At 37.8% G+C, this 25,041-nt stretch overlaps 3 protein-coding genes across 3 annotated transcripts in view; 1 reads left to right on the top strand and 2 right to left on the bottom strand.

The window, feature by feature from the left end:
* The window catches only part of LOC113109348 (myb-like protein U), a 972,647-nt gene that overhangs the window by 313,684 nt on the left and 633,922 nt on the right, over positions 1 to 25,041 (bottom strand). The gene's annotated exons all lie outside the window — the stretch shown is intronic.
* On the bottom strand, positions 7,875 to 10,384 carry LOC113109598 (uncharacterized). The gene has a single exon (XM_026273282.1). The coding sequence runs from the start codon at positions 9,855 to 9,857 to the stop codon at positions 8,226 to 8,228; it is 1,632 nt and encodes a 543-aa protein (XP_026129067.1). The 5' UTR covers positions 9,858 to 10,384; the 3' UTR covers positions 7,875 to 8,225.
* LOC113109788 (neuropeptide Y receptor type 2-like) lies at positions 19,173 to 24,508 on the top strand. Its single transcript, XM_026273553.1, has 5 exons — positions 19,173 to 19,427; positions 20,173 to 20,868; positions 21,975 to 22,131; positions 22,913 to 23,255; positions 23,431 to 24,508. Exons 2-4 carry the CDS (start codon positions 20,234 to 20,236, stop codon positions 23,243 to 23,245), a joined length of 1,125 nt encoding a protein of 374 aa, XP_026129338.1. The 5' UTR covers positions 19,173 to 19,427; positions 20,173 to 20,233; the 3' UTR covers positions 23,246 to 23,255; positions 23,431 to 24,508.

Raw genomic sequence — 25,041 nt, forward strand, 5'->3', positions numbered from 1 at the left:
GGGTAAGCTCAAAGTAATTGATTGAAATGAAATACAGTTACTACAGCTGAATTATTTTTAGATCTGATGGTTATAATTACATTGAGCCAACCAGAAAAATAAATATTGACTTTCTCTTGGCATTGCAGTTTATAACCATGTCAGAAGAATTTACTGTATGGTTCACACTGTTTCAACAATGAAAACGAATATAAAGCAGAATATACATTGTATAATATATAACTTTCTAATATAACTAAGAATTGCATAATTTTAACGAAAATATATATATTTTTAATTTTAATTCTATTTAATTATTTAAATAAATGTAATTATATTATTTTATTACATTATCATCTTTTTAAGGAAGATGATAAAATCTTAAAAAATGTATTTAACTTTTTAGTTTTTATAAAGTTCTTAGTGTAACGAATCCACTGAGGCAAGTTTAGTTAGAACCCATATACAGTTGAATGAAATACAATTTTATTTTTTTATTTTTTACAATTTTTGTACTCATTTTGGTGTTGATTTAATGACAAAAATTATCAAGTAGTTAACAACTTACAGTAAAAACTAAAAATGAATGACTTTATCTTGCACCTTGCTTGAATACATAGGCTTCAATGCTGTTAAAAAAATTAATTGATTATTTTAAATGGATGATTTTATTCAACAAGAATGAATATACCTTTTTTCAAATAAATGCTGTTCTTTTAAACTTTCTACTCATCAAAAATAATAAAATTACATTGCATTTTCCACAAAAATATTAATCAGCAGAAGTGTTGATCAAATAAATCAATGAAATCAGATAAATACAGCATTGAACAGAAACTTTCAAAAACATACAAAATTTAATATTAATAATAAAAAAATACCTAACCCAAATTTTGAATGATAATGTGCGTGTCTTAATTCTTATAATAAATAACAACTTTCTCTTAGCATTGTAGTTAATACCCATGTTAGAAGGATTTACATTATGGTCATTGTTATACCCTTATAGATTAAAAATAATAATAAAATAAAAAAATAAAAACACTTTTCAACATTGAAAATTAATATATAGTGGAATACAAAGCAGATACGATTCAGCCACATTAATGATGCAAAAAAAAAAATGAGCTGGGGGGTGAAAACTTTTGGAATTTGAAGATCAATGTAAATTGTACTTAATTTGTGTACCGGGAAACATACAAGTATCTTCTGTTGCTTGCGAAGGGCAGAACTAAATGGAAAAAAATTATATTTCAACAAAATAAGACTAATTTGGCCATCTGCATCGTGTTCAAAAGTTTTCACCCCCCAGCTCTAAATGCATCTTGTTTCCTTCTGGAGCATCAGTGAATGTTTGAATCTTTTTAAATAGTTTGGTCCCTCAAATGTCCTAAGTGTGAAAAGATGCATCTCAAAATCATAAAGTCACAGCTGGAAAGGGTTCAAATATGCAAAGATGCTGGAAAACTGAAGAATCTGCAGGACTTTAAAGATTTTTCTGAAGAACGCTGCTCAGTTTAACTGTTCAGAACAAACAAGGGACTCATGCACAACCATCACAAAACAGAAAGACAGTCGAGGATCATCAGGTAACAGAACACAGTATTAAGAACCAAGGGTTCCCAAACTTTTGAGGGGGTTATTTTAATAATTTCAGCATTTTTTTTGTCTTGTGGACTAAATGTTAATATCTTTTATGTACAATATCTTACTCAGGACAGTACTAAATAAAAAATAACTTGCATTTAGTATGATCTCTCTTATATTTTGAAAATTACTCATATTTTCACAGATTCTGCAAGGGGTGCCCAAACTTTCGAGCCCCACTGTAAAACCACAATTAAAAGAAGTCATTATGAAATTATTTACTTGCACTTTGTAGTGTAGCTGTTGTCAGATCCAATACAAGATTCCCTTTAGGATCACCGTCATATAAATTCCATCAGCAAAATACACATTATTATGGTGGAAAACATCTATTTATTTTTTCATAGAGCTTTAGAATTATCAGTTTCAATCAGTCTGTACTAAAAAATAAAATAAAAAAAATAAAATCCAGAGTAATTAAATACATACAAAACAGAGCGATTTAGGAATAAAATGCACTTGTTTTTTTACCTACCAGAAAAATTAAGTCTAATTTTATTAACCTGGAGCTACAGGGACTATACAAGTGTTCAGAAATAAGTATAAGCTCTGATTGTTCTTTTTATTTGCCTCCCTGATGCTTATTCTTCCTATCAGGCCCTCTCCTTTCTCAAACATTCAGACAAATTGTATTTAAGGAGTTTTCACTGACTAAGATCTGAGAGATGTTCCCTCACTCAAAATCTGTTTACCACCTTTACCCCTTTTTTTAAGGCTACTTAGCTATCTATTGCTTTGAAATTCAGCTGTCTTGTGTTTTGTGAGATCAGATTGATATAAATTGTTTTATAGTGCTTATTTATCTGCTAAAAGGAAGTTAAATGGAGGTTTTCGAGTGGGATGTGGCTGCTACTCTTAACAGTGAGATACTTCCAAGTCGATTACATAGAAACATTGGAGTAATGGGCTGGGAAGTACCTTCACTGCAGGAAATTCATCTGAAACTCATATTCTTTGGTTTGCTACCCTACACGTGTGTGTCTGAGCACTGGCACACTAAAGAGAGAAAACACTCTGACATTTGTATGCATCACTGGTTTTCTTTTACCTTAAATCCATGCAAATGCACTCAAAATCTCACAAATACAGGCAACAGAAGCAGCTGGAATCCACCCCCTGCTGTTAGATTTGCACCACCCATGTAGGAAAAGCATTCAGTCATAATCCCATCAAAGCACTCTGTATTTGTGTGAGTGTGTGTTTGCATGAAGTCTGTGACAGAGAGTGTTTCGGATGTAATACGCATTGCATGAAAGCGAGAACATAGAAAAATTAGACATGGCTCCCAGCTGTGGTTAACAGCTGTGTCAATGTCATTTACAATATTCACGATATGATGTCTGGCAAAAGTATGTTTGGTGTGTGTGTTTAGTGACCCTGAACTGGTCTTTGTCCGTTGTCCAGATGTTTGTCCACAACAAGTATGAACAGAGAACAAAAAAACAAAAAAGAAATGAATGAGATAGCAGCAGCTTGCAGGCTTAATAGTTTTCAGATAAAAGATAAAAGCTTGACATTCCTAAATGTGTTTTGCATTCTAAGCTGCTGCTCTGGACGCAGACCTTGCCAGCTGCACTGCGCACAAACAGTGGATTACGTCTAACAGGAACATTTAGCCTGGAGCATTGTGTTATTTTGATGATTATGAGAGGGACGTTACTGATGAGTTGGCCAACATAAAACACTTTAAGGGTAATATGGCGATGAACAGAAATTTATATGTCCCAGTGCAAATATGGCCATAAATGTCTTTGTAGGCATCAGTATAAACTTTGCCCCTGACTGATGATGAGAGCTTTCTCAGAACAGCTATCTGCAATCTTGAATTCTGTGCCATGAAATTAGGGATGCTAGATAAATTCAAAAATAAAACTCATTTTGACAATTGTTAGTTCCAATTCATGTTAACTGGAAGCAAAAGCCAAAAAGTGTTAATGCACGTCTAGTTTTCTACAAGCTTTTGTCTATGAGTGACCTCTAGGGTTGTTCTACCAGCTGTATTCCCTGCTGTGAAAGACAAGTGATCCATCAAACCAAACATCCAGGTTTATCTCTGTTAATGAGTGCCATGATTCATGCAGGACATAGAAGATGAAATCATAGAGACAAATAAAAAGCAGCAAGAGCACCCAAGAAGAGATTTGTTGTTATTTCTCTTAATCATTATGAAATTAAACTCTTCATGGTTGTTATTAGTTGGGCTTGTGCACTGGAGCACAGAAGGCATTCTTCACCAATATATATATATATATATATGTATATATGTATGTATGTATGTATGTGTCGGATATCGCCAAGTAGTAAGGCACGAGGACACAGGATTGCCAACAAAAAAAAAGGTTTTATTTTACCCAAAAATAAGAAAAAGGTCTCGGTTACAAAATAAATCAACTTGTTCTAACAAATAATCTAGCTAGACTTTAATAAAGTAAACAAAATAAGTTTTAATTCAATATAACGAAACTTAAGAAGAACTGAACAAAACTAACCCCCTAAATGAGACAACAAACAGGTATTTATCACAGACGGTGAGCTCACTTAAACAAGACAGGGGAAAACATACAATCAACACTTTATCAACAAATTAGTTACAAGTTATCTAATCAAAGTAAATAGAGTAACAAACAAACCAATCTAATAATACAAAACAACAAATATTAATAATAAAAATAAATTGGAACCAATCAGAAATATAACTTCATTTCTTCACCCCCCCATGACATTGCATCTAGTTGGTATCGTCCAGTGGAATGCTCAGACCATAAATATTGACTGCCGCACGCGCCTCAGCCTTTTGTCAGTCAAGACCGCGATGACGGAAAGACGCACACCTGAGTCAACGCCATTCATCCAACCTCCATGCCACGGTAACTTAAACTCAAATAGAAACAAAGATAAGGAAACAGAAATAGTACAACGCAAGCCAGTAAGTGTGCACTCCAAACCAACGAACGAAGTACTGACATGTATAAATAAAGCTTTGCAATTTGTCAAACAAAGTCTGTGTAGTGATTTTCTTATACATAAACCTTAAATCCTATACTATAAATTCAAATATAAATGAATGATAAAAAGGAAGAAAATAACTATCAGTATGTAAATGAATATATGTATCGTGAATGAATGCAAGAAAAGAACTATCAGTATGTGAATGAATGTATGTATCATGAATGAATGCGTTGATGTTACCCTTATCAATGTGTGGCCACAGGTTCGGCCATCACACACCCCCTCCCTTCAGGCATCTCGTGGATACAACGAGAGAAGTAGTCAGCGGTCACATTGGACTTGCCCGGAACGTGCTGGACAGTGAACCGGAAAGGCTGCATAGCCAGATACCACCGTGTGATCCTCCCATTGGTATCTTTCATCCTTTCCAGCCACTGGAGAGCTTTATTGTCCGTTTCCAACTTGAACTCCCTTCCAAGTAGGTAATATCTCAAGGAGTCTAGGGCCCATTTAACTGCCAAACATTCCTTCTCTATTGTCGAATAGCGGACTTCCCTTGAGCCCCTTTCACACTGCACGTCGGACCCGCAATATTCCCGTAACATTGCCTGGTCGCCTTCTGTGTGAAAGCAACCACGTCCCGGAATTGATTACCGAATCGAACCCGGGTCGGGGACATAGTAACATTGCGGTAATCGATCCGGAACGAGCGCTGTGTGAACAAAAGCCAGATCAAATTCGGTATCGAAGTGATGACGCGCGTTATCGCGCAACTCTTTTACCGGCTGTTTTGAAGGAAGATCAACATTCGCGACGAAAACATATGTGCAAACTGTAATGAAGCAGAGATCAGTTAGTTCCTCACTTTCCGCGCTGACGCAGAGATCGTTCGCTTGCTTCAGTTAAAGTATAACGTGCCAAGCGTTGTCGACTCGTACATTACACGTCACGCGCTGATGTCACGTGTCGTTGGGGGATCTTCAGGGGTTGTGTGTGAAAGCACGCACATATACCGGGTCATCACTGGCAGTGTGAAAGTGCCAAATCTAGCGACCAGGGAACAATTACAGGAACACTTTACCCCTGTATTTGCCGGAATGGCAGTGTGAAAGGGGCTTTGGAAAGAGTTTGCGGCTAATGAAAGCCACAGGCCGTCGCTCACCAGGTGGTCCCTGTAACAACACAGCCCCTATGCCCCTCTCAGAGGCATCCGTCTGCACAATAAATTCTTGATCAAAGTCTGGACTGTACAGCACAGCATTTTCTCTTAACGCCGATTGAATATCTCGAAAGGCCGTCATCCTTTCTTCTGACCACTGGCATTGATTTGGACATCGAACCCCCACCATATCGGTCAACAGGGCAGCCCTGCTAGAGAAGTGAGGGATAAAACGATTATAAAATCCCGCCATTCCCAGAAAGGACCTGAGTTCCTTACGTGTCTGAGGAATGGGAGCTTCCTCTAATGCCTGGACCTTTTTGACTTGTGGTCGCACTACCCCGTTGCCAATGACAAAGCCCAGGTACTCGGTTTCCGTCCTGGCTACAGCACACTTGGCAGGATTCACTGTGAGGCCTGCTTCTTGCAGACGCTGTAGAACCTCTTGAAGGTGTTGAACATGCTCCTCCCAGGTAGTACTGTAGATGACTATGTCATCCAAATAAGCGGCAGCAAAGGTTAGCCCATGTAACACCTGGTCAATAAGTCTCTGAAAGGTAGCCGGTGCCCCATGCAGGCCAAAGGGTAAAACCCGGAAATGGAATAGCCCCCATGGTGTCCTAAATGCTGTTAAAGGACGGGCCTGTTGTGTCAATGGTATCTGCCAATACCCTTTGGACAAATCGATGGTCGTCAGGTATTTGGCTTTGCCCAATCGATCAATTAAGGCGTCTATACGGGGAGTAGGATATGAGTCAAACTGTGATACAGAATTCAAGTACCGGAAGTCAATACAAAACCGGATACTCCCATCCTTTTTCGGTACTAGGACCACCGGATGACACCACTCGCTTTTAGAGGGTTCAATAATTCCCAGTCTCAGCATCAAGTTCACTTCCTCCTTCAAGTCCTCTTGGAGTCTCTCAGGTATTCTGTAACTCATACGTCTAACAGCTGCATCAGGTTTTAATATCACATCATGTTGTATCAAAGATGTCAAACCAGGATATTCTGAGAAGGTTTCAGGGGTACATAGAGCTCTCACCTGGGATTGCTGATCTTCAGGCAGATGCTCCAGATGAATATTTCCAGCTACTGGTCGAGGCAAGTACTGGTCTTCCCATTCCTCCTCCTCCTCCTTCACATGACGAATCATCATCACTTGCGCTCTCTGCTCAGGTCGGGATACCCACTTCTTCAAAAGGTTGACATGAAGTACTCGGCTAGCACGATCTTGCCCTGGAATGACCACTTCATACGTGGTGGGACCTAGCTGGTTCCTGATCTCGAAGGGGCCCTGCCACTTGGCCAACAGCTTGCTCTCCTGACTCGGCAGCATCACAAGTACTCTGTCTCCAACCACAAAGCCTCTTTCCCGTGCCGACTGGTCGTACCATGTTTTTTGGTGCTTCTGGGCCTCCATCAGGTGGGTTTTAGCCAAAGTCCTCATTTTCTCCAGACGTTCCCTCATTTGCAAGACATAAGACACAATGTTAATAGGCTCACTCTCACCATGGTCTCCTTCCCAGACTTCTTTAAGTAGTGTCAGAGGTCCCCGAACTTCATGGCCGTATAAGAGCTCAAACGGAGAAAACCCGGTAGAAGCCTGGGGTACTTCTCTATAAGCAAAAAGAAGATACGGGAGCCATTGGTCCCAGTCCCGGCCAGTCTCACCAACAAATTTCCGCAGCATTTGTTTCAATGTCTGATTAAATCGTTCTGTGAGCCCATCAGTTTGAGGATGGTAAGGTGTTGTCCGCAAACTCTTAATACCCAGCAGCTGGTAGACTTGTTTCAGGAGATTGGACATGAAATTGGTCCCTTGGTCAGTGAGAATTTCAGCTGGCAGTCCGACTCTGGAAAAGAACTGGACTAGACAAGTTGCAACATATTTAGCTTTGACAGACTTTAAAGGAAATACCTCTGGGTACCTCGTAGCATAATCGGTGATCACCAGTAGAAACCGGTTACCTGCACAGCTCTTTTCCACAGGGCCAACGACATCCATGCCCAGACGTTCGAATGGTGTACTGATTACAGGAAGGGGCTGGAGGGGCACTCTTGATGGACGTTTGATGGATACTTTTTGACAATCAGGGCAACTTTTACAGTACTGGGCAACATCCGTTTCCAAGCCGGGCCAGTAAAAGGGTCTTTTGATACGTGCAGTGGTTTTCTTTTTCCCTAGGTGGCCAGCCCAGGGAATGGAATGGCTCAGGTGAAGGACAACCTCTCGAGTATCCTGCGGAACCACCAGCTGTTTTACCAGTCCGATCTGGCGGTAGAGTATGCCCTGTTCAAATACAAAATGCTCACCCTTGTCATTAGTGGGTCCCTCCCCTGTGGTCTCCTGGTTTGCTTTCTGTAGGCAAACAGCAAGACTAACATCTTTTTGCTGTAATGCAATTATGTTAGTAGGCAGCTGGACATGTGGGGTTAGATTGCATGTGCTCTCTACGGGCAATTGGGAGGCATTATACTCAAGCTTTGCTCATCTCTTTTGACGTCTAGATTTTCTTGATTTTGGGATGCCCATCGCTAAATCTACGTCATAAAAGGGCAGTGTCGAAAGAGTCTGTATCGCTTCTTCCGGCTGCTTTGCCATGGCCCTTGTTATCACTATGTTGCACTGCTGCACGGGCTTGACCAGATCTAGGAGCACTGGTAAATCACGACCAAGAACTACGGGATACTGAAGATTATCTGCTACCCCTACTTCTAACAGGTAGGTTTGACCTTCAACCCCAATATATAGGTCTGCAGTGGGCACCATTCTTTCCTCCCCATGTACGCAGCAGATGGGTAATTTATTATAGGCCCTAATTAAAGATGGAGCCACAAATTTCCTGTTCACCAGAGTCTGGTCACTCCCAGTATCCACTAGGGCCTTCAGTTCTTTCCCGTTTACGGTCACCGTCTTGATCTGTAACAGTACCTTTGGTTTGGTTATCTTTGCTGCGCTGCCTCTGGGAACATAACACAAGTTAGTTAGTTTAGCAGCATTTTGTGGGCAGGCTGGCCTTGTGTGGCCCTCTTGTCCGCACTGGAAACAAATGACTGGTCCTCTTAAAATGTTATGCCGTCTAACTTCTGGAAAATCTCCCTTGGGAGACTTACCCGCCCCAGGCACCGGTTTCTGATGGAACGGGGCCCGTCGGGAGTCACTACCAGTTGTCCAACTCCACGGTTGATTCTTTTTTCTTGCAGCCACAAAGACATCAGCTAATGACGCGGCATCCGCTGCGGTCCTAGGGTCCCGTTCCCGGACCCAGACCTGGAGTTCAGGAGAAAGCATGCGAAGATACTGTTCTAGAATGATCATTTCACCCACCTCTTCGATGGTTTTCTCCCGGGGTCTAATCCACTTGCCATAGAGTTCCTTCAGCCTTATGTACAGTTCTTTTGGACTCTCGGATGGATAGACATCTAAGGAGCGAAACCTCTGTCTATAGGTCTCTGCACTGATATCGTATTTAATGAGGATGGCTGCCTTGACCTTCTCATACTCGATACAATCATCCAAATCCATATTAACATATGCAGCCCTTGCTTTGCCAGTCAATAACGGAATCAAGTGAAAAGTCCAATCAGCCTTGGGCCAGCGGCAAGCTGTGGCGATTCGCTCAAAAGTTATTAAAAAATGCTCTATATCATCAGAGTCAGCTAACTTTTCCAGTCGAGGTTCACGAGGCCACATTGGTCCAGAATAATCAACATTAGGGTCAGCATCCCTTGTGTGGGAGGTAAACTGGTGAGGAGAACGTCGGGTTCCAGGATCTGCATCTCCACCCTGGCCATCAAGATAATCTAAATTAGTCGGGCGTGGCTCAGGAGTAAAGGAGGTACGAGCCTGAACCTCAGTCTGTAATAAGCTGAATTGATGTTGGAGAGCTCTAAATCGTCGCTCCTGTTCTCCATACTCCTGCTTCCTTGCTGCCTCCCGGACATCCATTTTCGCCATATGGGCTCGAAACAGGCCAGTCAAATCACCCAATGATGGTTCTCTACTTGCTGCCTCCTTTTCCCCATCAAACACCTCTTCGTCTATAGTCCTCTCCTCATCTCTTTCTTCTCGCTCAGTTGGAGCAAGCTTAGGAACTCCTTTCTTTGGCGGTCGACTCATAACTCCTCAAAAAATATAATTAAACAAGAGGGGGAAAAAAAAACAAAAACCTGTGTCCTCTACTGGCTTATCCCACCGCTGCCACCATATGTCGGATATCGCCAAGTAGTAAGGCACGAGGACACAGGATTGCCAACAAAAAAAAGGTTTTATTTTACCCAAAAATAAGAAAAAGGTCTCAGTTACAAAATAAATCAACTTGTTCTAACAAATAATCTAGCTAGACTTTAATAAAGTAAACAAAATAAGTTTTAATTCAATATAACGAAACTTAAGAAGAACTGAACAAAACAAAACTAACCCCCTAAATGAGACAACAAACAGGTATTTATCACAGACGGTGAGCTCACTTAAACAAGACAGGGGAAAACATACAATCAACACTTTATAAATCAACAAATTAGTTACAAGTTATCTAATCAAAGTAAATAGAGTAACAAACAAACCAATCTAATAATACAAAACAACAAATATTAATAATAAAAATAAATTGGAACCAATCAGAAATATAACTTCATTTCTTCACCCCCCCATGACATTGCATCTAGTTGGTATCGTCCAGTGGAATGCTCAGTAGAGGTGGGCAGATCGATACTAATATCGATAATATCGATACCAACGTTGGTATCGGTATTGATCGATACCAACGGGAAAATATCGATACTTAAGTTTCAGTTTCTCTCGTTTTGCGACCTGGCCGTGTTTGTCAATATGCTGCTGCTGTCACAGAGCAGAGCAAGCTCTCAAAAGTGCTGTTCGTGATCGACACTGCTCTCCGCCCCCTCTCCTGTGTTGTACCGTCACGTGACTCACCACTAGCGCTACCACCAGCAGTCAGGCGCGCGCAACGCTCAGCCGCGCATTTCTAACAGCAGTCAGTCAGAGGCGGAGAGAAAGAGGAGCGTTGTATGGCTGTATTTTCAGGCCGATCTACCCTTTTTGTGTTAGCTGTGAAAGGGATACTAGTTTCTATATTTAAACTTCACCTAGATGTGCACCAGACTTAATTATTTTTATTATTTTATCAATAGCTGATTCTCCAAGAGCAGTGGATATTACAAGGCGCCTATCAGAAATGATTGTGAAGGACCTGCAGCCTCTTTCCATAGTGGAAGATGTCGGCTTCAGGAATTTTGTATAAGGAGAATTTGTTTTACATTGTGAAGTAAAACTTTGTGACTTTAAGAAAAAAATCCTGAAAAGAAGTGCACTAAAGAGGAGAAACATTTTTTTTATTAACATGCTACTTGAAAAGAGAATTTGTTTTTACATTTTTTATATTTGTGACATAATCATTTTGTAACTTTGTTTATTTAAATAAATCAGAAGTAACCAAAAGTTGTTTCTGAACAAAAGCTTTTGTAGTACTTATTAATAACCCAAAATGCAAATCACAAAAACAAATTAAAAGTCATGAAAATTCATTTAGATTTAGGTTGAAGACGCATCCACCTTAATTATTAAAAAGTATCGGTATTGGTATCGGTATCGGCGATACTGGCCCTGTATTTACTTGGTATCGGATCGATACCAAATCTAGCGGTATCGCACACCTCTAATGCTCAGACCATAAATATTGACTGCCGCACGCGCCTCAGCCTTTTGTCAGTCAAGACCGCGATGACGGAAAGACGCACACCTGAGTCAACGCCATTCATCCAACCTCCATGCCACGGTAACTTAAACTCAAATAGAAACAAAGATAAGGAAACAGAAATAGTACAACGCAAGACAGTAAGTGTGCACTCCAAACCACCGAACGAAGTACTGACATGTATAAATAAAGCTTTGCAATTTGTCAAACAAAGTCTGTGTAGTGATTTTCTTATACATAAACCTTAAATCCTATACTATAAATTCAAATATAAATGAATGATAAAAAGGAAGAAAATAACTATCAGTATGTAAATGAATATATGTATCGTGAATGAATGCAAGAAAAGAACTATCAGTATGTGAATGAATGTATGTATCATGAATGAATGCGTTGATGTTACCCTTATCAATGTGTGGCCACAGGTTCGGCCATCACAGTATGCATGTATGTACTGTATGAATGTAATTAGCAGGTGTTTCAAATGCAGCTAACAAATAAGGGATTATAACACAAGCAGTTTTCATAAAGCTTGAACACATCTTTGATGCTTTTATAATCGTAGAATAAAATAGTCAGACTAAATATGTCATAATGCTGAATTACTCAAAAAACTTAAACGCCGAATTGCTTGTGTATCTTTTAACTCCAGAAACTCTTCATCATCCTTTTTGTAGTTTGTCTGGTGCATTTCTATATGCACAACATTTCTTTTCATCATTTCACAGGAGTAAATTAAATAGGAGAGGTTTTTGGGAAGAGACTGTGTATTTAGCTTTTAAACAACCCAACTCTTTTAGAGAACTACAGAACAGTTTCCCTTCTTCCATTCATTGCAAAAACATTTGAAAAAGCTGTGTTCAAACAAGTCTCTACATTTCTCACACACAACAATCTCCTTGACAGCAAGAGCAGAATCCAAATCTTCAGTACTTATCCTGCTTGATCTGTCAGCTGCTTTTGACACGGTTAATCACCAGATCCTCTTATCAACCCTACTGGCAAATGGCATCTCAGGAACCACAATTCAAATGGTTTGAGTCTTACCTTTCAGATAGGTCCTTCAAAGTATCTTGGAGAGGTGAGGTGTCCAAGTCCCAACATCTAACTACTGGGGTGCCTCAGGGCTCAGTTCTTGGACCACTTCTCTTCTCTGTCTACATGGCATCATTAGGTTCTCTCATTCAGAAACATGGTTTTTCATACCACTGCTATGCTGATGACACTCAACTCTACCTCTCATTCCATCCTGATGATCCGACGGTAGCTATTCGCATCTCAGCTTGTCTAACAGACATTTCTTCTTGGATGATGGACCATCACCTTCAACTCAACCTTGCCAAGACAGAACTGCTTGTGATTCCAGCAAACCCATCGTTTCATCACAATTTCACCATCAAGTTAGGCACATCAACCATAACTCCTTCAAAAACAGCTAGAAGCCTTGGAGTTATGATTCATTATCAGCTGACTTTCTCAGACCACATTGCTAAAACTGTCCGATCCTGCAGATTTGCTTTATTCAACATCAAGAAGATCAAGCCCTTTCTTTCGGAACATGCTGCACAACTCCTTGTTCAAGCTCTTGTTCTCTCCAGGCTGGACTATTGCAATGCCCTCTTGGCAGGTCTTCCAGCCAATTCTATCAAACCTTTACAATTAATTTAGAACGCGGCAGCAAGATTAATTTTTAATGAGCCAAAAAGAATACATGTCACACCTCTGTTTATCAATTTGCACTGGCTTCCAATAGCTGCTTGCATAAAATTCAAGGCTTTGATGTTTGCCTACAAAACTACCACTGGCTCTGCACCCATTTACCTAAATTTGTTACTTCAGACTTATGTGCCCTCTAGAAGCTTGCATTCTGCAAGTGAACGTCGCTTGATTGTGCCATCCCAAAGAAGCACAAAGTCACTTTTACGGACTTTTAAATTAAATGTTCCCTCATGGTGGAATGACCTCCCCAACTCAATCCAGTCCTTAGCCATCTTCAAGAATCGGCTTAAAACACATCTCTTCCATCTTTATTTGATTTATTATGCAAATATATATATGTGTGTGTGTGTGTATGTGTAAAGACCTCTAACTAGCTTGCTCTATTCTTTTTTTTTATCTTTTTTCTTTTTATTTATTATATTATTTAAAAACCCATGCTACGTGTACTGTGTTAACCTAACTGAGACTTGTTATAGCACTTATATATCATTGCTCTTTGTTGTTGTTTTTGATTGCTTCCACTGTCTTCATCTGTAAGTCGCTTTGGATAAAAACGTCTGCTAAATGAATAAATGTAAATGTAATGTAAATGTATTACCAAATACATTAATACATTTCTATTACCAAAGAAAAACATTGGTAGAAAATCAGCTGAACTAGCTGAAAGGCAATGAAAAAATGATGTTTGTTCAAAATTTGAAAATATGTATCAACTTTATGTTAGCTTTGTGCTAGTTATAACAGATGAAAATGATTTATTGAAAATCTTGTTTTGACAGCTGTGGCCATGATTCACTTTCATTATATACAAAAGAGCTTGAACATTCTTCTATAAATAACGCATTTTGTGTTCCAGGGAAGAAAAAAAGTCATTCAGAGTTCAAAAGGAAGTAAGGTATTGATGAGACTTTTCCTTTTTGGGTAAACAATTTTTTCATTATGTGTGGCATAAATTACAGCATGGCTGAATGTTACCTATGATTGATATTCAGTAACTTAATATGTTTTTTTGATGTCAACTAAGCCGTTGGGCAGCGGCCAGTCTCATTACCTTCACCAACCAAGCACATGAATCTCAATCATTTAGATCTTAGCACTGCCTTTAGCACTCCCAGAGCTGTCTATCTGTTGGGTGAAGGCAATCCAATTTGGAGTTTTGATGATTTTTTCTAGCTGTCTGGAGACTAACACGTTCTTTCTCAGCACCAACACTTTCCCTTCATCTGCTTCATTATCAGCTTTGGTTTCTCAGAAAGGCTGCTGCCACTCTGTAGGGGACTAAACGGGAAAGCTTTCCTGATATTGATCTCAAAACTATTCATTTGTAAGCTTATGTACGCATCCAGTCCATAGGGATTGTAGAACTTGACAGTATCGAGCGATATTGGCTAACTTTTTAAAAGTTTTTTCCTCTTTTCTTTAAGAGTTTTTTTTCCCAATGGTTTTTGTTTTTGTTTTTGTTCAATGTACAATTTTAAAATCATTAAAAAAAATCTCACAACCCCAAACTTTGATTGTGTATTTAAAAAAATATAAATATATATTTTGTAACCCTTCATGCAACTCAAAAGGGCAAGATCTTTTTAACATTTTTAAATAAGATTTAATTTGGTTTGCCTGTTTCCATGCACACCAGTCCTTTTAATTTGTGCGTGCACACTAGTCCTTTGTTCCTGTCATGCCTGTTAGTCTGTCTGTCATTTGGATGGGACAAACATAACTGCCAATGCTTTGATATGAATCCACAAGAGGTCTAGAGTAATCACACACACAATGGCATAAACACGGAGTGTCTCCCGACAGACAGATAACAGGAATGTCACTGCTTGCAGCTCATTTCGATGAAGTCATAACATCATTTATTTTGCTTTTCTTTATTCATCCCAGCACACTGCATTCTGCGTTTGTTAGATTGACTGAAACTGTTAGCTGTCAGATGCAACTGCCAAATGAATTACTGTTGCACTCTGAGACTTTTTCAATTATTTTTGAATACACTGTCCAAAACAATGATGGGGTTATGAAAGTATTAATTAGTGGAGCATGCAAAGGTGAGAATCACTGTTTTTGCTCAGAGTTGTAGGGTTTTTTCCAAAACACTTAATATGAACACTGTTTTCTAACCAGGTACAATTCAATAAAGCGACAAGCTATGTTATTACAATGATGTTCACAATTATAATAAACTCAAACTAGGCTCATTGGAAAAACATGCTTGTGTGTTCTTTCTTGGCATCTATTTCTTTTAAGAACTGAAAGGTTTTTAAGGAAACAAAAAATGGTTCTTCTAAGGCACCGCTTAAAAAACATCATTTTGGATCCTTTGTTTTTAAGAGTGTTGTATTTGCACATTTCATGACCCTTTCAAAGTGAAATGTCTAGTGAATGGCACTAAAACAGTCTTATATAAAACAAATTAACATGAATCTGTCAATGTTGTTGTCCATATCGACAGTTCAGAAAGTATATTTCTAATAAATTCCTTGTAAATTATATATCTAGTAAAATATTTAAAACTAAAATTGTAATCCTCGGTCGGATTTGAAAATAACATTGCACCTAATTCTAACTGATAGTGTTAACAAAAGCAAACGTGAGATGAAAACACATTTGCTCAAGCAACCATGTCATTTTAGCATGTTCTAAAATCTTTTATTGTGACTCGTGTTTCACACGAAACAATGAAGTGCAATACTTTCGCAGGTAAGTTACTGAGCAAGTTTATTACATCAGAAAAGCCATGCATATATAACTAGTTATGCGATTCATACATCAAAATTTACAAGTTTACAAATAATTACAAATTTTAATTAATAGATGTTTAACTTTTTGGCGATCCGCTGGATTCTCTCCGATTCTCTCAAAGTCCTCCCATTGCAGGATTGTTCATATCACCATCAAGATTTCATCACTCTGTGGGACTGAGCAATGCATCTTCTTTATGTTGGTATACATCATGATAGTGGACATGCTGTGCCAGCACATCTAAATGTCAAATGATAGATAGCTTCACAATATACGAGTTTAGAGGATATACAGTGCATCCCTCCCAAATATAGATGTATATTTATCTTGCACTCCTTCATCTGTACTTGCAAGGGACAGAGAGAGGTGGGCTGGAAGTAACTGGGCTCTGGGCTTTTTTTTTTTTTTTTACTCATACAAAGGCCAAATGAAGAAAAGCAGAGAGAGTGGGACTAACACAGAGAGGTCATAACCATAAAAGTGTTCCATATGACTTGTGTACTATATTACAAGTCTTCTGAAGTCATAGGACAGCTTTATGTGAGATATGAGGAAAATGTAGAAATTTTAAGTCGCTGTTCACTAATGATCATTAGTATGATGTTTACAAGTACTTGAAATATAATATACAGGTGCTGGTCATATAATTAGAATATCATCAAAAAGTTGATTTATTTCACTAATTCCATTCAAAGGTGAAACTTGTATGTTATATTCATTCATTACATATGGACTGATATATTTCAAATGTTTGTTTCTTTTAATTTTGATGATTATAACTGACAACGAAGGAAAATCCTAAATTCAGTATCTCAGAAAATTAGAATATTGTGAAAAGGTTCAATATTGAAGACACCTGGTTCCACACTCTAATCAGCTAATTAACTCAAAACACCTGCAAAGTCCTTTAAATGGTCTCTCAGTCTAGTTTTGTAGGATACACAATCATGGGGAAGACTGCTGACTTGACAGTTGTCCAAAAGATGACCACTGACACCTTGCACAAGGAGGGCAAGACACAAAAGGTCATTGCAAAAGAGGCTAGCGGTTCGCAGAGCTCTGTGTTCAAGCACATCAATAGAGAGGTGAAGGGAAGGAAAAGATGTGGTAGAAAAAAAGTGTACAAGCAATAGGGATAACCGCACCCTGGAGAGGATTATGAAACAAAACCCATTCAAAAATGTGGGGGACATTCACAAAGAGTGGACTGCAGCTGGAGTCAGTGCTTCAAGAACCTCTACGCACAGACGTATGCTAGACATGGGTTTCTGCTGTCACATTCTTTGTGTCAAGCCACTCTTGAACAACAGACAGTGTCAAAAGCGTAAGTAATATTCTAATTTTCCGAGATACTGAATTTGGGATTTTTCTTAGTTGTCAGTAATCATCAAAATTAAAAGAAATAAACATTTGAAATATATCAGTCTGTGTGTAATTAATGAATATAATATACAAGTTTCACTTGGAATTAGTGAAATAAATCAACTTTTTGATGACATTCTAATTATATGACCAGCACCTGTACATATGGTATAAAATGTTCATATTGAGTAGTTTTAAGGAGCTTAACAGAAAAGTAGGAAAAATGAACTGCTGTTGTGTGGAAGAATGTATTTAATTAAAAGACTATTTTGTGTGTTCCACAGAAAACAGTAATATTGGTTTGGAATGAAAAGAGGGTGAGTAAATTTTTACTTAATTAATATACTGTATGTAACATACTCTACATTCTATGTATGAGTTGTACTGATTGATCAAATATAAATACAATAAGGGCATTTTAAATGAGGTGGACCTGAACAGCTGACATCCACTTAAAATGATAATTGTGACAGACAATTTGCATAAATTAACATATAAAACAGAAGAGTTTGCATCTTCATGCACAGATGAGGGAGATGGTGGAGTTTGTATTTTCTAGAAACATATAAAAATATATATGTTTATAGAAAAATATACATTATATTATAAATATTATGTAGGTATATATGTATAAACGTGTATGAATATTAATAATTAAACTAATTATTATATATTTATATTTGTATATTGTACTTGTACAATGATATTACATAAATATTAACTACGACTTTTGCCTCAATAAATTCCTAATTTTCTGCTTATTAATAGTTAGTAATAGTTATATATAATTAGCACAGACAATCTGTACAAATAGTGTTATGTGACATCAGCATAAACACTAGTGTTTTAGACACAATGTTTAGATAATATAAAGGCTAAAAGCTCATATTGAAGAGACTGCAACTACTAGAAAGTTTAAGATAAACAGAACTTTTTCTAATTTCTCTTTATCACACATCTGATGGTGCATCGATAAGGGGAATTGGAGAGCGGCTCAGTGTTGTGAAAGGCTGTGCAAAAGACGGGTCTAATCTCCATCATTAAACCCACATAATATATCACAGCCAAACTCTCATAGACAGCTTTTAACCAGCTGATATATAATATATTAAAAACACACATTTTCTAAGACCACAGCACAGAAACATGGCAGAACACACACACACACATTTTGGCAAATACATGGAAATGATTTGTTGTTTTTTGTCATATTATTGTGTTTACTATTAATTTTTCTTGGTCAGTGTCGTTGTGGGTTTTGGTTCTTTTACTGTCGTAAAGCCTTTGAAATAACTGAAATAGCTTGGCGAAATGATGTGGACATGGAACTTTAGCCGTGCGTTTTCCCGAAAAAAAAAAAAAAAAAGCTGCATACCTTAGAACATTCTTCGGCCAATTAGATTCAAGCATTCAACAGCCCCGTAGTGTGTGTGTGTGTGTATGTGTAAATATATATCACAGAGACTGCGTGACCTTGGTTTAAATTATTGTTATTATTTATTTCTTTATTTTTGTTGTTGTTGTTTTTGTTGTTGCTGCTGCTCCAATTCAGTAAATTCCACAAATTCCAGTTAACTAGCCTATATTTGTCCCAGCATCACGTTGATAACCAATCAGCAAAGTCAACCCATTCAAAAAATAATAAAAATATTAAATATTAAAGGTAACATACAAAATGTCTAACCACTGTTTTGACTTATAGGAAATGCAATTAATAAATTATGAGAAATTGCAATATATAGCCTAAAATACATTGTTTTAATGGTGTTTCACTTAGCCAACATAAAAAATAATAATGATTACGATTATTAAATGTTTCAGTTTAATAATAATAATAATTAAAATTGAACCATACCATCGTGATTCATGACTCTCCCTCTTATCTCTGTCGAGAACTCTGAACTTGTGGGTTTGGCTCTGGCTTGTGAGGACGGATGAAATTCAGTCGAGAGCGTCAGAGCTGGCTGAGCTCCACAGCCCACCTCACCTGGACCTCAACTGTTCCTTCAGGAAAGCTTATTGATTGAAAAAGAACACAGAACAACATGCCAATATATAGATATAGCTAGACAGATCTCTGTTTACCTGATGGTGATGTATCCTGATGCGCACGACGTAATATTGGAGACGGCGAGGTGAACACGCAGCCGGTAAGTCATTCTAATATAGTTCAAACACGTATTTCCATAATTTCTCTAAAACTGGCTTTAATAACACAGACTAAGATCCTTTTATACGCATCTAAATGTCTTCGTTTATTTAGAGCGCCTCGTGCACTCCAAGGACCATTGCGCTGTCGGTGTCCGTGGACTGGGATGTATGCCATGAAGTTTCCACAGACTCCAGTGTTTTTATATCTCTATAGTGATAATGGTTTTGCCATGTATCTATCTATCTCTCAGATAAAGACGCTGGAGTGTGCTCGAGCGCAGGCAAGCCGTGCGTAATGAGCTCTTAACGCGCAAAATACATTTACCTTAATGAAAGTGACCTGACAAGTCGCCTCTGAAGTAGTCGATGCCCATTCTTTCGCTCACCAGGATCTTCTCTGACAGACCCTCTGAAAAGGATTTAAAATATTCATACCCTTGAATGGAGAACCGTATCGTTATTCACTTGTATAAAAATGCATGTGGGTTTGAAATAGACTCATTTTAAATGTATTTGTATTCATGAGGTTTGATTGAATGATTGACTGTTCCATCTGTATAATACAAGTCCATTAGAAAATTCTGAAGTTTTTGTGAGTTGTTTTCTAATGTTTTCTATCTATTTATCTATCTATCTATCTATCTATCTATCTATCTATCTATCTATCTATCTATCTATCTATCTATCTATCTATGTTTGTACACTGAACAGATTCCTAATGTCAATTTGACCTTGTGTTTTCAGGTTGTCAAACCTATAAGAGCAACTTGGTCTTTCTCCAAAATCTGACATGGCCATGTGTTAAATGGATTCCCTCAGCTTAATCAATGGCTCCTCTGGGAGCAAAGAGCTGGCCATCGGGGAGGATTCATCTGACGTGACTCTGAATCATCAGCTGCTAGAGCTGGGAGACAGCACCAAGCTTCTCGGGGTCCAGGTGGTCCTGATCTTGGCATATTCTACCATCATCCTTTTGGGTGTTATTGGGAACTCCCTGGTGATTTATGTGGTTTACAAATTTAAGACACTCCGTACTGTCACCAACTTCTTCATTGCAAACCTAGCCGTGGCTGATCTGCTCGTCAACACGTTGTGTCTCCCGTTCACGCTGGCTTACACTCTCCTCGGGGAGTGGAAGTTTGGACAAGTGCTTTGTTTCACTCTGCCGTATGCTCAAGGTCTCGCCGTTCACGTCTCTACAATTACATTAAATGTAATTGCACTGGATCGGCATAGATGCATCGTTTATCACCTAGACACTCGAATGTCAAAAGACACCTGCTTTCTGGTCATTGCCATCACCTGGGTAGTAAGCGCTCTTCTGGCTAGCCCACTGGCCATATTCAGAGAGTATGGGATTGTAGATCTTTCTCCAGGTGACTCCATTGAGGTTTGTGGAGAGAAGTGGCCTGACAGTAGTACAGACAGCACTCTATACTCGTGAGTAGCAGACATGCATATTTTAATAAACAGCATTATTGCAGTTTCCTCATGCCTTCAAGGGGCCTTAAATGTATGATGTGTTCATTTATCAAATGTCCCTGTTTTCCAATTGCACTGAAAGCTCTTACATCCAGTGTTGGGGGTAACGCATTACAAGTAATGCGATATATGTAATCAGATTACTTTTTTTCAAGTAACCATTAAAGTAACACATTACTTTTTAATTTACAAGAAATTACTTGGTTACTTTTTTCCCATTTATTGATTATGTGTACATGATGTTACTGTAGTTCTAGACTAAATGTGAATGTGCATTAATTCACCCCCCTCGCAAAAATCTGATTTAGTATTCAGCAAAATTAATTAAACGGTAAAATGCAAACCTGCAATAATTAAATATGTTAAACAACGCAAATGTATCTACATTTCTTAGCTGCTTACCTTTGATGATCCAGTTCAACCGTACTAATAAGCAAAAATTACTTTAGATATACTAACAATTGTGCTTTGTTTTTTTGTTGCTGAAGAGTGTTGACCTTCTCATATGTTTTACTGTACAGACTTGATTAAAAATAAATAAATAGCACTGTATAAACAAAAGTGAGAGATTCCAGAGATATAAAAAGAGACAATAATGACACTAACAGCTGAAGCCATTGCAAAACACACTGTTAATGGAGTCATAAAAAAAAGATATAACGGCAGTATGAAATGTAATGTAAAAGTGCATTAGGTTCCTTTCAGCCTGAGGTTTATTCATTACACTTTTTGGTGTGACAGGGCTTTTACATTTGCTATAAATACAACTTCTTATATTAAAAACAATCAAGCCCTCCTCATATTTAAAAAGTAACGCAACATTTATGCAGAAGTAATGTAATATAATAATTAACTAAGTAATGGAATTAGTTACTTTTTTAACACAATATTTTAATGATTACTATTAAAAGTAACTTTACCCAAAACTGATATGTTTTATAGATAAATAGGACTATACATATTTATGAAGATTAAACATTGGTATTTATGTAAACTGACAACTTTTAGGTTTTTGATCTTACAAACATGCAACATTGTCAAAGGAGTTGATTTTCTTTCTTCAGAATCTCCACGCTGCTGCTGCAGTATGTGTTGCCTCTGGCAATCATCTCTTTTGCCTACATCCGTATCTGGAGTAAACTCCGCAATCATGTCAGCCCAGTTGGTCACAATCACAGGCACCAGCGACGCCGCAAGACCACCAAGATGCTGGTTACTATGGTGTGTACAGTTCATATTATTTTAGGCTTTCACATACGGTCAGCAAAAAGCCTGATAATGAAAACAATGAGTAATATCTAGTGGTTGACTGAAATTGTTTTTTATAATGACTCTTCATACAAGTAATAACAGTAATATTGTGAAATATTAACAGTTTTCTAATTTAATAAATTTTAAAATGTAATTTATTCCTGTGATGGCAAAACTAAATGTTCAGCAGCCATTACGCCAGTCTTCAGTGCCACATGATCCTTCAGAAATTGTTCTAATATGCTGATTTGCAGCTCAAGAAACATTTCTTATTATTATTATCATTGTTGAAAACAGTTGTGCTGCTTAATATTATAGCATAATATATTTTCAGGATTCTTTGATCGCAAATTCAAAAGAACATAACGAACATAAATTTCTTTACATTCACTTTTTAAAATCAATTGAATTAATCATTACAGAATAAAAGTATGACTTTATTTTAAGAAGATATGTGTTTTTATATATATATTAGTGTATCTGGAATTCTACAGTTGATGACTTCTTTTCTTTTCTTTTTTTTTTTTTGGGTCTATTTTAAAATAACTTTCTCTTTTTATTGTTTAGAGCCAGGACTGTTAGAACAACATGTATTTCCCAGGAGTCTCCTGTAAACCAAATATTTTAGAGCTGTTTTCTCCACAGTGATTTTAAAAGATGTTATTGTTGCCAATAATATAAAGAGAGAACTAGAACAGGATGCAGATGAGGCTAGCACCAGTACAGAAACATCTCACCCTGTCTGTTGCAGGTCGTGGTGTTTGCGGTCAGCTGGTTGCCTTTCCATGCTTTCCAGCTGGCCACTGACATTGACCACAGCGTGTTGGACATGAAGGACTTCAGGCTTCTTTACACTGTCTTCCACATTGTGGCCATGTGCTCGACATTTGCCAACCCGCTTCTCTATGGTTGGATGAACCGGAACTACCGCAGCGCCTTTGTTTCGGTTTTCCATTGCAAGGAACGGCTTGATTTGTTGCACGCAGAGGGCCAGGCTGCCACAACAGCAGTTCGCATCAAACCAAAAAAAGCTATAGAAGCCCAAGATAAAGTGACAACACATCTCAATGCAACAGATGTCTGAGGGGACAAAGGTATATCTATCTATCTATCTATCTATCTATCTATCTATCTATCTATCTATCTATCTATCTATCTATCTATCTATCTATCTATCTATCTATCTATCTATCTATCTATCTATCTATCTATCTATCTATCTATCTTTCTTTCTACTAAACTGCCCCTCTTTATGTTTATATGGTTTAGGTGAGGATACTGAAAGGACTCCTGATGTCAAATCGAATCTGTGGAGGATTTGTCATGGTGCGGAACATCCCTCTGATTTATGTGGTTTCCAAATTAAGACACTTCATACCATCACCAGTTTCTTCATGGTACAAATTGCCATGTCCAATCTGCCTGTCATCATGGTGTGTCCCATCTATGCTGGCAGCTGGCAGAGTTTGGAACTGCTTTGTTTCACTCTACTGTATGCTCAAGATGCTGTCCATGTCCCAGTGTTAGACGAAAGTGTGCTGGTGACAACATCACAACAATGTGACCTAGCTAAATTCTATGTTATGAACTCAGTGCCATAAAAGAGCACAGACAAGCCTCGGAGATCTTCTCATCTTCATTAATGCATCTTCGCCAAGATCTATAAGGTAGTTGAATATACTTATACTTATACTTCATGGATATTTCCAGATCTTGCAGTTTGGATGCCTTCCTTTGGTAGGAAAGATAATTATACACAATTTTGTTCAGAAGGATCATCATAATGAAACAGTTTCAGATGTTATCGAATGACAAATTTGTGCTCTCATGCATGACTCTGGAAAGTGTTAACAACAAATTGCTTCTCCTTTCATCTGAAAGTATTTTGCACAGTGGAATAGTGTGGTGGCACTTCTTCAGACTAACAATGGCACAAGGACAAGGAGGAATGTTTCAACACAAATATCTGCATTATCTCTTCTATTAAACCTTGAGGGATGATCTGACATTTCAATACTTTTCATATGAAAATATTAAGAATGTGTTTCATCTAAAATATTGCACAAAGAATTATCTTTGACTGTACTTGACAGATCAAAGTGGATTGTTCACTTGCTGGTTAACTTTTAAAAAAACTTAACCCTAGTAATGGATTGGAATGTGCAAATATGACAACATAAATGTGCAAGTAAAAAAACAGTAAATGGGGGGGGGGTGTACAGGTAATGGAAATGTGCTCTCTACTGTATATTGTTCTCTTCTGTAAAGCTGTCACATTTCAATCACCATGCCGGATGAATGTAATTTCAATGTGAAAAAAACAAAAAAAAAACAAAAAAACATCTGACACACACACACACACACACACACACACACACATATATCCACACATAGTAATGCCTTTGAAAATGTCACATGTGGACATGAAGCATGAAAATATTCTGTTGTTCCCTTTTGTTCTCCAATTTCCTGAAGGAAAATCGAACACAAAGTTGCTTTAAGCAAAAAGCGATGACTTATACAAGTTATGGGACTGCTGATGTATTTCTAATGACTCGGATGGTATATGCCTGTTCAATGTAGAACTAAATGACTCCTTTTAACCTAAATCATCTGCAGGAGATGAGAATGTCAAGTTTAATTATCACTATGGGCTTCTTTGTGGCTCCTACTTCAAGTTGGTTTGAGAATTGTTGACTCACAGTTTAATGCACTAGGTGTTAATGTTCTAGGTTTAATACTAGTTTTCTCTTGACATGTAAAATAATTTTGACCAGTTCTTTGGCAAATAAAAACAAACAATTATACATATACAATGAAAGTCTAAGAGGCATTGCATGGCATAAATATTTATTCATATGAAAGCAACTAAACATTCAC

This window comes from Carassius auratus, chromosome 1 (genome assembly GCF_003368295.1).
Source record: "Carassius auratus strain Wakin chromosome 1, ASM336829v1, whole genome shotgun sequence".
Lineage (NCBI taxonomy): Eukaryota > Metazoa > Chordata > Actinopteri > Cypriniformes > Cyprinidae > Carassius > Carassius auratus.

Coding starts and splice junctions, on each gene's coding strand:
- LOC113109788 (XM_026273553.1), top strand. CDS start 20,234: ATGGATTCCCTCAGCTTAATCAATGGCTCCTCTGGGAGCAAAGAGCTG. Junction 20,869..21,974: donor ACAGACAGCACTCTATACTC/GTGAGTAGCAGA, acceptor TTCTTTCTTCAG/AATCTCCACGCTGCTGCTGC. Junction 22,132..22,912: donor CCAAGATGCTGGTTACTATG/GTGTGTACAGTT, acceptor TGTCTGTTGCAG/GTCGTGGTGTTTGCGGTCAG.
- LOC113109598 (XM_026273282.1), bottom strand. CDS start 9,857: ATGAGTCGACCGCCAAAGAAAGGAGTTCCTAAGCTTGCTCCAACTGAG.